This window comes from Sapajus apella, unplaced genomic scaffold (assembly GCF_009761245.1).
Source record: "Sapajus apella isolate SASKATOON/1434 unplaced genomic scaffold, GSC_monkey_1.0 scaffold4, whole genome shotgun sequence".
NCBI classification, from domain to species: Eukaryota; Metazoa; Chordata; class Mammalia; order Primates; family Cebidae; genus Sapajus; species Sapajus apella.
This window is the reverse complement of record NW_022436944.1, coordinates 16,711,280-16,728,044: the sequence shown is the minus strand read 5'-3', so window position 1 is coordinate 16,728,044 and position 16,765 is coordinate 16,711,280. Positions and strand designations below refer to the sequence as shown.

Genomic DNA, 16,765 nt, shown 5'->3' with positions numbered 1-16,765 from the left:
TTTTTCTTTTCTAGAATTAATGACATAGCCAATTTCTCCTCTGAGCTTACAGCTTGCTGCACTGTTCTTAGTTCAGAATGGCTGGGGGTTCTGAAGGCTCTTTGTTGTTCTTCAAATCACGTGTGGGGGTTTAATGATGTGCTTTGCACTGTAGATGTAAGTAGCTTTCTTTTCATTTAAAAATTCAACTGCGCAATTAAATATTTATTTAGCGGGTAATCTTTTTGCTTTTGGCTTTTATGTAATTGATTCAACTGAAATGTTATAAGATATTTTTTCTTTCTCTGTCCAAAAGCAATAAGCCACAATGACATTGCCAAGGATTGAATACTTGGAAAAAAAAAATAAGTAGAATGCATATTTTAATCTGTAGCAGAGGTGCCAAGAATTTCTTTGTTTCCTGAAATTTCCATTTAGTTGAGATTTCTTCCATATGGATGGTCTCTTCAGAGCTGCTTTTTTCTTACTGTTTATATCTCATGTGCCCTCGGTTCCTCATAGCATGGGATGTAATCTAACCAAAGCAATTCACATTCTAAAGAGAGCCACTTTGATATTTTTAAGTTTAAGGTGCAGTATACAAAAAAGGTTTTGTTGGCTTACATAAGAATGATCAAGTCTAGATTCAGAGGGTGTCCAGTATTTTTTGGCAACTATGTCTGGAAGATGATGAAGAGATACCCCTTGTATATATCGCTGACTTCCTTGGATATCATGTTGCATCCATGATGTGTGTATTTCTTTAAAAATCTGTCTTGATTCTTTACTTCTTCCTGTTACCACTCACTGGAGTAGCCTTTGTCATACATTAGTATCTCTTACACATTTTTACACCTGCCTCTCAGCTGAAGGTTTATTTCTGAATTCTGCTAACCAGGATGAGTTGGACAATCCTATCTCTATGTCTTCATTATATGAGGACTTATGAATTTATGTATATAAAATTCATAGATATGGCCACTTTTCTGGAAAGGAGAGACTTAAATTTTTTATCTTTAATATAGTTTCTTAATCTCTTGGTTGCTTTTTTAAGTTACACTTTACCTTCTGCTTCAATTCCTCATCTAAAAAAGTTGGAATTAATAATAGTGTGAACCTTATGATGATGTGGTAATAAATGAGGTGACTTTTGCAAATTAACCATAGTCCTTGGCATATGGTACGAATCAATATGAAGGTTGCTATTGTAGTTGTTTTTCTTATTATTTTCTGCCAAGGTCGTGTGAAATCTAGAAAGGTAAAGATTTCACTGTGACTAAATTAATTTCCCCCTCTGTCTCTTGTTCTTGTTTCTTTTTAAATTTAAGAGATGATTGGAAACTTTCAGAGTTGTTTTTAAAATTGGGTTTAATCATATTAAAGAATCCTTAGTAGTTGTCACTGAAAGGAACTCCAAAACCTTAGTGAGTCTTGTTTTTCAACTAGGGGGAACCTCCTGGTTTTTGCTTGCTTCCTAATGGTCTTAATGGACTCTTAAATGATATTATCTTGTACTCTGCCAAAATGTTTTAATGATGCTACACCTTGTAGTGATTTTCTGATTTTGCATTTTTGTTGTTTTATTTTTCATTTGCATCTGTGCAAGTCAAAGCTCAATATTTTCTTATAGTATTGAAATGTGGGTAAACCTCATTCATTGCTTTATAAAATAGAAATAGGCCTAGAGGATAATCATCATGATATGTTATCATTTCTCTCTGTTGGTTCATGTTGGGATTTGAGATCTTATTGGTATTGCCTACATTCTCTTAGTTATTAATCTGAGATACTGCTTAAAAGGTTGTTAAGTATTAAAACCTGTCAATGTTTTTCTTGAAGGTGAGTGACCTTTCATTCCATGATTCATTAGCTACTTTCATTGCTATTCTGATAGCACGACAGTGTTTTTCTCTGGAGGACGTCGTGCAGCATGTCGCACTTCCCTCTCTTCTAGCGGCAGGTAAGGCAGCATCCAGGAACATCAGTTGCTATTTCATTGTTGTCTTGATGGAGTTGTTTCTAACATTAAATTACAGGGAAGGGCTGGGCTTGGTGGCTTACGCTTGTAAGCCTAGCATTTTGGGAACTGAAGCGGTTAGATCACAAGGTCAAGAGTTTGAGACCAGCCTGGCCAACATGGTGAAAGGCTGTCTCTACTTAAAAAAATACAAAAATTAGCTGGACATGATGGTGTGTGCCTGTAATTCCAGTTACTTGGGAGGCTGAGGCAGGAGAATTGCTTGAACCTGGGAGGTGGAGGTTGCAGTGAGCTGAGATCGCACCACTGCCCTCTAGCCTGGGTGACAGATCAAGAATCTGTCTTAAAAACAAACAAACAACAACAACTAAAACACAGGGAAAGGAATATTTGAGGGTATGTATATTGGGAAGTGGTATAGTATCAAGGTAGATATGATATAATTGTAATAGTTGTTTTATACAAAGTAACATGGATCCCCATGAAAACGATGGGAAGCTGCTGTGTTATAATCTGTTTTAAGGAAGCACTAAGATTTCTCAGAAAAATAGCCAGGGCCTTACTTTCTTACTGTAAGGACAGTTTATTTAAATTATTCCAGGAAATTTAGGTGGAGGACTTGTTCCTGAGTGTGTTAGAAAACTTGCTTTTCCAATCCCCCATTCCTAGCTTGTGGAGATGCGGACGCCGAGCCTGGGGCGCGAATGACATGCCGACTCCTGCTTCATCTCTTCCGAGCTCCCCAGGCCTGCTTCTTACCTCAAGCAACGGGTGAGCTGACTGCCGAAGAATCTCATTACCTTTTTGTTAGTAGCTAAAGGGTCCAAAATGACCAAATAGGCTGTCCCTTTCTGTAATTTCCTTCCTAATTTTTTGGGCTTGCCCTGGGGGTGATGAAGGGGTGACATAATACCATTCAGTGAGAAGGCTGTCAGCACCTTCCATCCATGTAATATCAGGATGTATTGAGAAATATGAATCAAGAGTTAATAAGCAATAAAAATACCTCTGCTCTTAGGCCAAGCCATGCTGGTGGGCAGCTCGGTTCTCTCACATACTGTGCAGCAGCTTAGGGCAATGGTGATTCATTTATTCTTTTACTAAGTAAAAGGAATAAGGTAAGAATTTTGGAGGTGTTGGTGAAGTCTGTTCTCAAAAATCATTTCCATATAGATACACATGTGTCTGTGTGAGAATCAACACAAGTATGTGAAGGTCCTACTAATCTTATTGATGTGTCTCTCTCAGAAGGAAAGACAGTGATTTAGTTAATAAAAAGAAAAGGATAAGTGGGGAGGAGTCCTGGCAGTGTTTCTTAGTGAATCCATGAAGCTTCAATTAAAGCAAGCTAATGGCAATTAAGCACTAACAGTCTAACAATGAAAGGCTGACTATCTGTAAATAATTATAAAACATTGTTAATGACGGTGATGTGGCTATTAAAAATTTGTTGTTTTTGTAGGCAAACCTTTCCCCGGAATAAGATCATCTTGTGATAGACACCTCTTAGCCGCTGCTCACAACAGCATTGAAGTGGGAGCCGTGTTTGCTGTCTTAAAAGCAATTATGATGCTTGGTAAGATTATTCTGACCCTAAGCTTCTTGGTTAATCACAAGAAATGAAAGCCAAATAATTTATTCTCAGGTTTAAATCTAGTAATATTATTGGAAACATGATACTGTTCGATCGCTTATTCTCCTGGAAAAATTAGTTGGTTTCTCCCAGACCAAATACATGAGACTCTGAAGATGCTGTCCCTTATCCACAGTGCCTCTGGGGGAACTTACATATAATATTTTTTTATGGTATTTTAGTTGCATAGTGCCTCATTCTGATATAAAATAGGTTCTCAGACCCACAGGGTTGTTTTGCTTGCTTCGGTGGCAGAAATCACACTTTGTGAGAGACAGGGATGACTTGGTCACCTAACTGTTTGCATTTTATCCAGATTATATTTCAGGAGCAGAATACCAGAAAATCTGAGTTTTAGTCTTAGTGTTTCTGCTTCTGTTATGACCCTGAACAAGTATATTTCCTTGTAACTTTGTTTTTTGATGACACAGGCATTAGTTGCAATGATGTTGATATTATTGATAAATCAATATTAGATTTCACAATAATATTTTTCACTTAATTCATAATGTCCAAGATATTCTTTACCTTCTTATTTGTAAGCATTCTCCTGGAATAATAGCACTGCCTTTTCTGTTCATATACAGGGTAATACATTAAAACATTATTCTATAAATCACAAAGGATTTGAATGATTAGAAAGTCTTAAAATCAGACTGCCTAATTCCAGCCTTGGGTACCTTCCTTTTGGCCTTGACTCTTGTGTTCAGAAGGAGCTTACCTTCATTAGAACAGGAGTTACTGAGTGGATAGGAATTGCTTTAGATGAGTTCTAAATAACATATTTCGGGCTATAATCTTGCCCTGCTTGGGAAATGTTATTTGGTGATGATGAGGTAGGATAACAGAATTTTCATAGAACAAACTATTGAAACTTCACCTTAAGAAAGGATACACACACAGGCCTGTGAATTTTGTGGTAAAAAGGGAAGGTAGAGCCACCTTGAGGACCATAGCCGCCTCTGAGTGTAGGAGCTTATAGATTTATACAGTCAACATTAAATGCTCATTTCAGTGAGCAAAATTTCCCTACTGTGATCATATCTGAAAGAAAGTCAGCTGGTCAGTTTTACTTAATAAATAAATGTAGGGAACATGAAGATAGGGACTGGCTTTTTTACCTGTGGTATTTCTAGCGCTCATCAGAGAAACTAGCAAAGAATCAGTTTTTAATAAAATTATGTTGAAAGCGTAAATCCATAAGGGACAAATATATTAATGGCAGAAACCAAGATGAGTACCTTCTAGACATTGGCCCCTTGATTTGTAGGATTGGTCTAATCTCAAGAAAAATTTGCCCACCTCTTTAAATATCCACATAATTTGGAGGATTCCCCGGGTCTAAGAAGTCAGGATCAGGCCAGTTTAATGTCACCAGAGCTTGGAGCCAGGTAGGCACTGAACACTCAGTGTGTTCTATTGTCTATGCAATTGCGGAAGGTCTGGCACAGACTCTCATTCCTTCTCTGTCATCTTAACATCTAACCTAATTGAGGATCTCCTAGTATGGGACTAGTGAAGTTGGTTTTTTCTCTTTCTTTTCTTTTCCTTTCTTCTCTTTTCTTATTTGTGGAAGTTCCAATTTATCCACCCCACCATGCCCTAACCAACTCTTTCAATTCCTATCCACCAGGATATATTTTGAGTTAGGGAGTTGGGACTGTTATATCAAATTTGGTTTTAAATTTCTATAATTTAACTCCAGGTATAGAGGTAGTTGTTTACATCACCTAATGATAGTGAAACATACTAAATTTCGGTACTTTTAGAATTTAGTCTTTCAACTCCTGAAGTGATCTATTGAATTAAATTAAATCCTGTGGGTAAAGTGAAGTTAGCACTCTGTGTTTATGTTTTAATGAGAAACATATGATTATATATTGATAAATTGAAATACATTATTTATTCCTCTCTTCCACTTATGATTCTATAAGTAAATACTCTAAGCCATTCAGATTTTTCAAAATATTTTTGGCAAAGTCAAAACTTTTTCTTGGTTGACTTGTGGGTTTTAAAAGGCCTTTTGCATTAACCTGGGCATGGTGTTGCCCACTTACAGCAGGCAATGAAGGCCTACTGTAAAATCATCTGTTGGTTCTGGAAAATTTTTTTGTCCAGGCCTCTGATTCTGTGAATAAACAGGCAATTGCTGTCATTTGGCAATACTTATTTTGAATTTTTATTACTCTCTCAGTTTTAAAATATGATAGTTATTTGTCTTTCATGGCTAGAGATTTCTTATTTCTAGCTATTCAAACATTCTATTTAGTTTCTTTCCCAGAACTTTGTTATGAGGAAAATACTTTCCTTAGTTTCATTTCACTAAGTATATTAGAGATTTATCAGGTAAGGTTTTCTAATTTGTATGACACAGAGAGGAAGGTGAAAAACAGGGGTTATTCAATGAATGCCCTACTTTTCAGGGCTTCCTTAGTATGCATTGCCCTTTTCCATTCCCAGGGAAATAAATCTCTCTTGTCAAGAAGTTGATAGTAAGGTGGGCTAAGGCAAAACTTTTCTCTTGACCTATGGATAGAAACTAAGTCATTGTAAGAGAAGAAATGGAAAAGGGACATCTAGAAGGGTGAGTAACCCATTTTTTCCTTGTCTATAAGTCAAATGAATTTGAATACATTCGTGCTTGAAATATTGGTGAAACCAGTGTTCTGTGATTATTTAGTGTGATTCATAATGGCCTTTCCAAGTTTGGTGAAATTATAATTATACAAACAAAGTAAGGACCGAGTCTCGAACTTGCTTTTTCTCCATTTCTGATAGAAACTACTCTGGGTTCATGCATTTATTCTCTTGATCCATTCTTTCTATTCCTGAACAACTGACTATTCAATAATAATACTATTCACGTATTTTAAATCTCTGAAAGCTATCCTCATTTGCTACTCAAATATTTGGCAATATTTTGAACTTCTGTGATTTTGCTTTTGTGATTCTATTACTTAGGAGATGCCAAAATTGGCAATAACAGTGTCAGCTCTTTAAAGAATGATGACTTCACTATGAGAGGTTTGCGTTGTGACGGGAATGCTGATGATATCTGGACTGCCTCACAAAATCCAAAATCCTGTGGGAAAAGCATTTCCATAGAAACTGCCAATTTAAGAGAATACGCTAGATATGTGCTGAGGACTATCTGTCAACAGGTATTCTGATTTAATTTGCCTTTTACTTTGAATATGTAACTCTTCTTTTGGAGAGAGCTACTTACACTTGTAGGAAACTTGTGCGTAGGTCGGGTCCTTTTTTTCTTGCTCACTTTATTTTGAAATAATTTTGAGTTTGCTGAAAAGTTGCAAGAATTATTTTTTAAAAACTTATGTCCATCCTTTACACAGATTTACTAATTTTTACATTTTGCTACATGTGGAAATGTGGGTGCATATACCTATTTTGTTCTCAACCATTCATTTAAGAGTAGGTGCTACATTTTATTCTTTACTTTTGAATACTGCATTATTTCATAACATAACAAAAATACAGCTATTAAACATCAGAAAATTTAGCTTTTGGTACAGTAATTTTTTCTCATCTATAGGCCACAGTTCGATTTTGTTATTTGTCCCAGTATTGTTGGATTTGTCTAAGGGTTCCTGTAGATTAGCTTCAGATTATTCATCCCTGGCCAAGATACTACTGAAGTAACCTTGAGTTCTTTCAGGTAATCATGTCCAAAGGCATGTGATGTCCATTTGCACCTCAAGGATGATGATACTTTTGATTACGTTGTTTCCATTGCACAGTTTCAAGATTCCTCCACTGTATAGTTACTGATTTTCCCCTTGCAATAAACAGTCTTTGAGGAGATACTTGGAGACAGTGCAAATTTTCTTCTCCTCATCTAACTCCCCCACACCTTATAAGCATTCATTTTCATCTTGCCCAATCTAGTCTTTACTATGGTTGCAAAATTTTATTTTTTTCCCCAACTCCTATTCTCCCTCCACAATATCAATTTGTGTCCTAATTTAAGGGGGTTTCAGACAATTCTCATGCCTCAGACTCCCAAGTAGTGGGGATAACAGGCATGTGCCACCTAGAGCCTGCCCTTCTCCCCTATTCATCTATTATTCATATGGGTTATAATATACGGTACTTAATTATTTTAATGTTCAGACTGTCCCAGATTTGTCCAGCAGGAATCTATTCATCCTGTCTGTCACATTATTTGACATTTAACAAATAAATAGTATTTTCATATTTTCTGGCCCATGTTGTACTTTCTCTGCCTTGGGCCTGGAATCACCTATTCCTCCAAGGAGCCCCTGGTTCTTTTTAGCAGAGAATGGTACTTAGAAACCAAGGAATTCTGAGTACTATGTGTGCTCATGGCTAGGGAGTATCATTAATTCTAGGACCCATCAGCAGACAAAGCTAGGAAGAAAACTACATCCATACACATAAATATGTGTAAATACCTATACTTATGAGTTCCTACTGATACCTTCAATTCCAATCCAACCTCACAAAGCTGTTCTACACTTTTGCCTATTTCATATTAGTATCACCTTCTTCCATGATTCCCAATGCTGATTCCCAAAAACATCATCTTACTTATTTGTTTAATTCTGTAATACATCTGAAATAGTTTTAGAAATGTTACACATGGCTGGGCATGTTAAATGTGCCATCCAATGCTTTGTGAAAAAATTATTAATTAAAATACAGTATCAAAATGTACACTAGGCCAGGGCGTGATGGCTCATGCCTGTAATCCCAACACTTTGGTAGGCCAAGGCAGGCGGATCATGTGAGGCCAGGAGTTTTAGACACACTAATATTCTCTTTATTGTCTTTCCTTTCCTTTTCCCCCATTAAAAAAAATTTTTAAGCAAGAGTCTACTTTTTATTTTTTAGAAATCAAAATGCTAGAAATTTTGTTTTTAAAACTTTTCTACCTACTTTATTCATGTAATTTTTTAAATTGGAAAATTCCTGTCAGTTTTATATTCAATTATGCATTGTGGATTTAGTGCATATTGCATACATATACTGAAAGCCAGTGCCTGTCAATCTAATTGCCATATTATTTTTAGGAATGGGTAGGAGAGCATTGCTTAAAAGAACCTGAAAGATTATGTACAGACAAAGAACTTATATTGGACCCTGTGCTTTCAAATATGCAAGCACAGAAATTATTGCAGCTTATCTGTTATCCTCATGGCATTAAAGAATGTACTGAGGGGGACAACCTGCAAAGACAGCACATTAAGCGTATTCTTCAGGTAAGTGGTATGAAGAGTGTGTTTCTGTCATTTGACAAATTCTTTGTGATTATAAAAAGAGTTACTGTCTTTTTTTGTCCTTGCTAATTCCTGACTTTAATTAATTCTGATTTTTATTCCCCACATTTTCTGTGGAATTGACATAGTTTATTTCTGGGTGGATGTACAAGCTGCAAATTGTATATAATCATCAAACAAATATTGATATTTTAAATCGGTATTGTATTTACACGAGAAATATGCTTCAGAGAGGAGCTGTGTTAAATATCTTATTAAAGAAATATTGAGGCCGGGTGCAGTGGCTCATGCCTGTAATCCTAGCTAGCCCTTTTGGAGGCCGAGGCGGGTGGATTGCCTGAGCTCAGGAGTTTGAGACCAGCCTGGGCAACATGGTGAAACCCCGTCTTTACTAAAATACAAAAAGTAGCCAGGCATAGTGGCATGCGCCCGTAGTCCCAGCTATTCGGGAGGCTGAGGCAGGAGAATTGCTAGAACCTGGGAGGTAGAAGTTATAGTGAGCTAAGATCACACCACTGCACTCTAGCCTGGGCAACAGAGCAAGACTCTGTCTCTTAAGAGAAAAAAAAAAAGAAATATTGAAATCATTTTGGAATGGGATTGGTTAAATCGATTTTGACAGGAGAAATGCTTATTTAGTTTCAGTGCATAGCTGAGTCAGGCACAGTATTAACTGTTTATTTAATAATTAGTGTTTTTATTTATTTATATCTCTACTTAATAGATAAGCAACAAGATTTGGAACCTTTGGAGCTGTATAAATTATTTTATTGTGTATGGTTATTCTGCTCTTTCTTGAGAAAATAAGTATTATAAGGAATTACTATATTTTAACACATTTGATGTCTATTATTCTTTCAATTTTTCCCCCAGAATCTTGAGCAGTGGACACTGAGGCAATCCTGGCTAGAACTCCAGTTAATGATCAAACAGTGCTTGAAGGACCCTGTGAGTTTATATTGAAAGCTTATCTATGTATAAAATTTTATGAAAAGCAAAAAAACACGTTGATGTTTGAGGATAAAGGAATACACATATGTGCCAGTGTTCTTATATCTAACTCTAGGGCTCTGGTTCTGTGGCTGAAATGAACAACTTACTGGACAATATTGCAAAGGCAACAATAGAGGTATTCCAGCAGTCTGCAGAGCTAAATAATAATTCTTCTAATTCTGGCATGAGCTTCTTCAACCCAAACAGTATTGGAAGTGCTGATACAAGTAGCACAAGACAGAATGGAATAAAGACATTCCTAAGGTATTTTTGTCCGTTGTTTTATTGATCTATCACGAATTTTTCACAAGTAATGGTAAATTTTGCATAGCACAGTGATTTTTCTTTAAGTCACAGGAATGTGAAGAACGTAGTTACTTGTAAGTGATGATTATCATTATTTTAATAAGTCAGTGAGTAAGGCTAGGGTGGAAGATAGGTTCGCATTTGGAATATTTGATTGAGTTGGCCTAGACACCTTAAAACTGCAGATGAACTCAGGTTTGGTTCATGCCTTCCGTGTCCCTTAGTCTACTGTGTTATGTAGTATTCATCATATGGGAGATGCTTTTTTCTACCATTTTTATTAATTTATCATTTTGCACAAATATATCCTGGTAATTTCTGTTCAGAATTAGAACCAGTAGGCATATGAAATCTTAAAGTAATTATTTAATCCTGAAAGGCAGATTGATTTGTATTTCAGCATTTTGGTATAAAATATAACTAGCAAATTTTAAACTTTAAAAATTAGCTATTAGTATGCTTCATATAAAAAAACTTCATATTGTAATGTGACCGAAAGTATATTGTTTGTTGGACAAAATGATTGTTTTTAATCAGAGAGAGGGGGTTACAGGAAAACATTAAAAAACAGTTTAATTACACTATCCTTCCAGAACTGCATGCTTTATTGCTTTCTGTAAGCATAGGTGGAATCTTCATGCAAATGCCTAGTGTTTGGAAAAAGGAAAGATAATATAGAAATAAAAGGGAAATTTTAGAACAGTCTGTGTGTCTCGTATATCAAAGTTTTGCTTTGGAGTTTCTTTTGTAACTGTGGGAGAGGAGGAGGTGGTTGCTTTCTCTGATGTAACACCTGTTTCTGATTTTAGTTCCTCTGAACGCAGGGGCGTATGGTTGGTGGCCCCCCTCATCGCCAGGCTGCCAACTTCTGTGCAAGGAAGAGTGCTGAAAGCTGCTGGGGAAGAGCTGGAGAAGGGACAGCACTTGGGTTCTTCTTCCAAGAAGGAAAGGGACAGACAGAAACAGAAAAGGTATGGCTGGAAGATGTGTGTTTGTGTGAGAGTTTAAAGAATAATTGAGAAAATCTCTCTTCCTGTAAACCTGTGTGGTCATTGTACCCACAGTCCACTGAAATTTAGTTTTTAAATGGAACTGGAAATACTCCGTTAGGCCAGGCTGTCTTATTCCTAAAAAGTTTCAGATTATAATCCTTAATACATTAGTTCTCAATTCTGTCTTTATATCCAAATCACTGCTCAACTGTTAAAAATAGTGACTTCTGAGACCTGCTTTAGACCAACTGAATCAGATCTGGATAGCTACCTGATCCCTGTATTTTACTTTTAATTATTTCTAATTTTTTTTTTTTATTATTTAGGTATTTATGTGTAAAATATATGTAATTTATAATTCTGGCATGCTGGTGTCTGAAATAGTTGATCATATTTTTAATATTTAGGGCTCCTGTTCTAGACTAGACATTAAAACTCCTAAGCCACCACAACTAATGTTTTCTTAATTTTATTTTATGCCCAAGAAAAGGTTTCAAGTAATTATATTTGAAAACTTTGTCACTGAGAAAGAATGAAACCTCACCCTAATGTGAAAATGCCATGAAACCTAGGAATTAAGGGGGAAAAAATTGATAATTTCTTCCATTAAAAAAAATTTTGAGCCTGTAGTTTTCTTATCCCCTAATGAATAATACCATAGTAACCACCATTTGTTGACCTCTTACAAAATGGCACCTTCTCTATAAAACTCATTATGTATGGGACCTTTTAAGATTCTCATTGCAATCATGTGGCAGTTACTCTCATTATCCTCTTTATATCACGTTGAAACTGAGGTACTTAAATGTTACGTGAGTTGCTCCAGGACACACAGCGAAGGACATAAAGCCTGGGTTGCAATCCAGGATGTGCTCTTAACTACAGTACCTTTTGGTGGAGACCCAGCATTGTATGTACTGTATTTGTTTTTCATCTGGTTGTTTTTACCATCTTTGCCAGGATTAATTAACCAACAAGAAGGCATAATTTTAATTTTCAAATCATATTTGCTAGTAAGTGAGTTTGCATTGCCTTACATCCCACAGACAGGACAGATGGTATTGAAGAAACTTGAGAGATAGCTCTTCCCACGTCAGGGGCTCTCCGTCCTGCCCATGTAGGATGACACTGATTGAAATATTTTGGCCTAGGTCTCGTTTTAAGAAATTTTTCTTTCCAACATGGCACTTTATTTGTCAGTATGATTTGTTGATTGCTCTCTAATTGAAGACGTTTTGTTAAAATGCCAATTTAAAACAGAACTTTTAACCAAATGCCTCGACACACCTCTACCAGTGGAGGCTGGCTGTGGGCTGTGGTGGAGGTCGCCAGCAAGCACACTGTTTTTGGAGTGAATCCTGGCTGCTAAATTAGCTCTACTAACACTAGAGGTCGCCAGCAAGCACACTGGTTTTGGAGTCAGCCCTGGCTGTTAAATTAGCTCTACCAACACCCTGCTTTTTGGTCTTGGGAAATGTGCTGAAAAACAAAATCAAACCCCAAAACAAGCTCAGTAGATGTATAGGCCTGTTTTCCCAGACTCTAAAACAAGTTTTAATATGAGAACTTTAAAAATTTTTGATTTTATCCTGTGTATAAATTGATATTCTTGCTGATGTATATTTTAAAATTCTGCATATTGTTGTAGAACATGAATTCACTGTCTTCTACTCTCACTGCCTGGCATGCTCACATACAGTATGGATTGATGCTGGTTTGAAAATGGTCTAGGCCGGGCGCGGTGGCTCAAGCCTGTAATCCCAGCACTTTGGGAGGCCGAGACGGGTGGATCACGAGGTCAAGAGATCGAGACCATCCTGGTCAACATGGTGAAACCCCGTCTCTACTAAAAATACAAAAATTAGCTGGGCATGGTGGCGCGTGCCTGTAATCCCAGCTACTCAGGAGGCTGAGGCAGGAGAATTGCCTGAACCCAGGAGGCGGAGGTTGCGGTGAGCCGAGATCGCGCCATTGCACTCTAGCCTGGGTAAAAAGAGAGAAACTCCGTCTAAAAAAAAAAAAAAAAAGAAAATGGTCTCATGGGCAATTAGAGCATACTAAGTGATTTAGAAGCATTACTGTGGCTTTTAATCTTATAAGTAGAGGGATGATTGAAATTTTCAAGCAGTCATTGGCTGTTTACCACCTTCCTTATTTATCTAATAGTGAAATAAATAAGAACAAATAACCTGAGGCAAAGAAATGAATGTTGCCAGAGGAAGTAATGCATTATTTCTAACTAGATCTGCTGTTACTGCTTCCTTTGTAGTATGTCTCTCTTGAGTCAACAACCGTTCCTCTCACTGGTACTTACTTGCCTTAAGGGACAAGATGAACAAAGGGAAGGCCTCCTAACATCTCTCCAGAATCAAGTTAACCAGGTAAAGTATACTATAATATTAAGCCAGACAAATATCTTTCTAATGACATTCATTTATTTGCCTTTCAAATACTGAGATTAAATTTTAAGGGTCAGGCGCAGTGGCTCACGCCTATAATCCCAGCACTTTGGGAGGCCGAGGCTGGCGAATCACCTTAGGCCAGGAGTTTGAAACCAGCGTAACAACATGGTGAAACCCCATCTCTACTAAAAATACAAAAATTAGCCAGGCGTGGTGACATGTGCCTGTGATCCTAGCTACTCAGGAGGGCTGAGGCAGGAGAATTGCTTGAACCCAGGAGGCAGAGGCTGTAGTTAGCTGAGATCACGCCATTGCACTCCAGTCTGGGCAAAAAGAGTGAAACTCCGTCTCAAAAAAAAAAAAAAAAAAAAAAAAAACTAATAAGGGTACAAAATATTTTGATTAGACGCTGAGAACAATCCATGTCCTATTCTTATACCTGGCATTTTAGATACCATAAGATTAACAACTTTCTATTACTGTTATGTACAATAAATGTGTACAGCCTAGAAGAGTAAAATTTTACATATTGCATATGACTTTGAAGTACCTGCCCCTTTCCTAACCCTGCCTCATAGGAGAGGATCTGGAGTCATCTGTGCTGTAGCAGACAAGGAAATGAGTCCAGCTCCTCAAGCTTGGAAGCCATGTTATCAGGCACGGTCCCAGCTTGAAATCTGTAGGTTCAGGAACTCAGTTTTATTGATGCCAACCAAGTACACAAGAAATAAATCAGAAGGCATATTGATATATTTAGAAATAATTTGGACGTTGCCTTTTCACCAAACACAGTTCTCCTGGTTGCTGTTTGGGACTCTTGCATCTATGTACTATAAGGAAACTGAGCTTGCACAGTCGAAATTGGAGAGCATGGAATCAAGCAAAGTGGATAGATTGGTGTTTTACCCTGATGCAGAGCCTAATTGACCCCTTGTTGTGGTGCTGTGTTTCTGTGATACCATGTCTTTCCCTTGAATGGTGCTGGATGGACATGGACAAGGACATGTCTTTGATCCTCTTGTTATTTCTCACCATTTGGATAGCAGAGATGTAGCAGAGATCTAGATAGAGCAGTCGTAGTGAACCTTTTCTTTTTCCCATTTCCCTCCCCTTTTCCTTCCCTTTATCCCTCCCCTTTGCCTTTATTCCTTCCCTTTTCCTCCCCGTTTATCCTCTTTTCCTTTCCCTTTCCCTTTCATTCTCCCCTTTTCCCTTTTCATTTCACTCTCCTTTCCCCCTTCCCATTGTTCTACCCTTTCCTCTCTCTTTTCCTCCCATTTCCCTCCCTTTTTCCCATTTCCCTCCCCTTTCACCTCCTTTTCCTTTTCCTCCCATTTTCCCTTTCCCTCTTTTTTTCTTCTCTTTCCTCTCCTTTTTTTCCTCCCTTTTCACTCCCCTTTGCTCTTCTTTTTCCTCCCCTTTTTCCTTTTTATCACTCCCCTTTTTCATCTTTTCCTTTCCCTCCCCTTTTTCCTTCCCTTTTTCATCTTTTCCCTCCCCTTTTGCTCCCTTTTCCTCCCCTTTTCCCTCCCCTTTTCCTCCTTTTCTCTCCCTGTTTTGTCCCCTTTACCCCCTTTTCTCTCCCTTTTTAAATGTAAGTCACATATTATCTCTGTATATCTAGTATAAAAATTCTGGCTTATAAGGTTAGACACGATTCGACACTGGCTGTCTCTCCTACTTTGTCTCCTACCAATCATGACCCTCCTTGCTTCACTGTTGTTACACTGGCCATGTTACTCTTCCTTGAACTTGCTGAGCAACTGCTCATTTCAGTGCCTGTGCATCTTTTCTTCCCTTTAGGTGGAAAGATTCCCTCCCAGACATTAGCTTGGCCTGCTCCCTTACTTCATATCTCTGTTAAGATGTTACCTCCTTTGGGAGGCCTTCATCACCCTCTAAAAATAAGACCACAACCATTCTCTATAGCATTACCCTGCCTCATACCACTTGTTACACTTAGTTTTATTTGTCCCACTACTATTATTTGAACTCTATGAGAGCTTGTTGTTTAGTTAACTGCCTTGCCCCCTTAAGACACCCTTGAGAGAGGTCCATTTCTTTTGATGAGATTTGGGAAGTGCTTTCATCTCACCATGCAGGGTACTTACAGGTTATCTGTTGAGATGGAGTAATTCTGCATGTGACTCATTTAAGCTCTTTTAAGATGACTGTCATTAACAACCGTATTTCAGAGCATGGTAGAGTTTTTGTTGTTGGGTTTTTTTGTTTTGATTTGCACTTTTTTTTTTGCTCATGTCATCTGATTCTAGGATGTTGCCCGCTTGTGGCTCCCTTTTCTAAGCAAATTTTTTCTTTTCCAGCATTTGTATGAGTCAGTGAGGAAATGAAGAAATAACTCACTTTAAAAACTGATAAGCCAGTTGACTGAGGACTACAATCCCATATTTTTCAAAATACAGTACATTCTCTTTATGAAGGAAGACAAATCCATAAGATAGCAGATCTCCTCTTCTATAAAACATCAAAATAATACATTTGCTAGGGTTCACAGCATGTCCCTAGAAATATAATACAGGACTGATACAAAATGTAATTCTTTCTCTCCAGTATTTTTCTTCATAAGACCAATGAAGTAATGTATTTTTAAAATTTTTATTAATGGTTAATTTGATGGCACTCTAAAGCATTTTCCCAGACCTAATCATAGTCTATATAATTATATAAGATTTTCTTCCACCTAGAAAGGCAAATGCACAAATAAATAGCCAGATTTCTGTCTACATGGAGATAGAAGAAAGCTAAAATTTTATTTAGCTTCATTTGTTAATTTGTTAAGTTGTTTTTTGCTATCAGTATAAAAGCTCAATTTATCTTTAAATGAGAGAAAAATTCAACTTTAATGGGGAGAAAAATATTTGTTTTTCCTGATCTTAGATTTTAAGTAACTGGAGAGAAGAACGATACCAAGATGACATAAAAGCGCGACAGATGATGCATGAAGCATTGCAACTTCGCCTAAATTTGGTAAGAAATATTTTTAGTATTTTCCCTCCGTTAAACACATCTACGTGTGAAAATAACTCCAGCTTTCAACTTCTTCTAAGTGCAAAGTCTGCATTACAAGGTGAGGCCTTCCATTCTTTGTTCTCTGTAACTACTTCCCTGTTTCTAAAGCCTTCTGTTTCCTTTGCTACTTTCCTTCCTGTCTGGTCATACTTCTAGACAGTGCTAGGTATTTTAAGCATTGATTTGCCTTCTAT

General features: G+C 37.2%; 2 protein-coding genes across 8 annotated transcripts in view; one reads left to right on the top strand and one right to left on the bottom strand.

Moving 5' to 3' along the window:
* MED12L (mediator complex subunit 12L) overlaps positions 1-16,765 on the top strand; it is a 363,897-nt gene that overhangs the window by 292,410 nt on the left and 54,722 nt on the right. For all 7 annotated transcript variants that reach the window (XM_032263096.1, XM_032263069.1, XM_032263086.1 and 4 more), the window contains 11 exons: positions 15-156; positions 1,819-1,939; positions 2,627-2,728; positions 3,420-3,533; positions 6,552-6,751; positions 8,642-8,830; positions 9,722-9,796; positions 9,915-10,105; positions 10,957-11,118; positions 13,409-13,520; positions 16,440-16,529. In XM_032263096.1, coding sequence (XP_032118987.1) covers positions 15-156; positions 1,819-1,939; positions 2,627-2,728; positions 3,420-3,533; positions 6,552-6,751; positions 8,642-8,830; positions 9,722-9,796; positions 9,915-10,105; positions 10,957-11,118; positions 13,409-13,520; positions 16,440-16,529 — 1,498 coding nt within the window. The remainder of the gene's footprint in view (positions 1-14; positions 157-1,818; positions 1,940-2,626; positions 2,729-3,419; positions 3,534-6,551; positions 6,752-8,641; positions 8,831-9,721; positions 9,797-9,914; positions 10,106-10,956; positions 11,119-13,408; positions 13,521-16,439; positions 16,530-16,765) is intronic.
* The window catches only part of P2RY12 (purinergic receptor P2Y12), a 47,032-nt gene that overhangs the window by 28,433 nt on the left and 1,834 nt on the right, over positions 1-16,765 (bottom strand). The window lies entirely within an intron of this gene.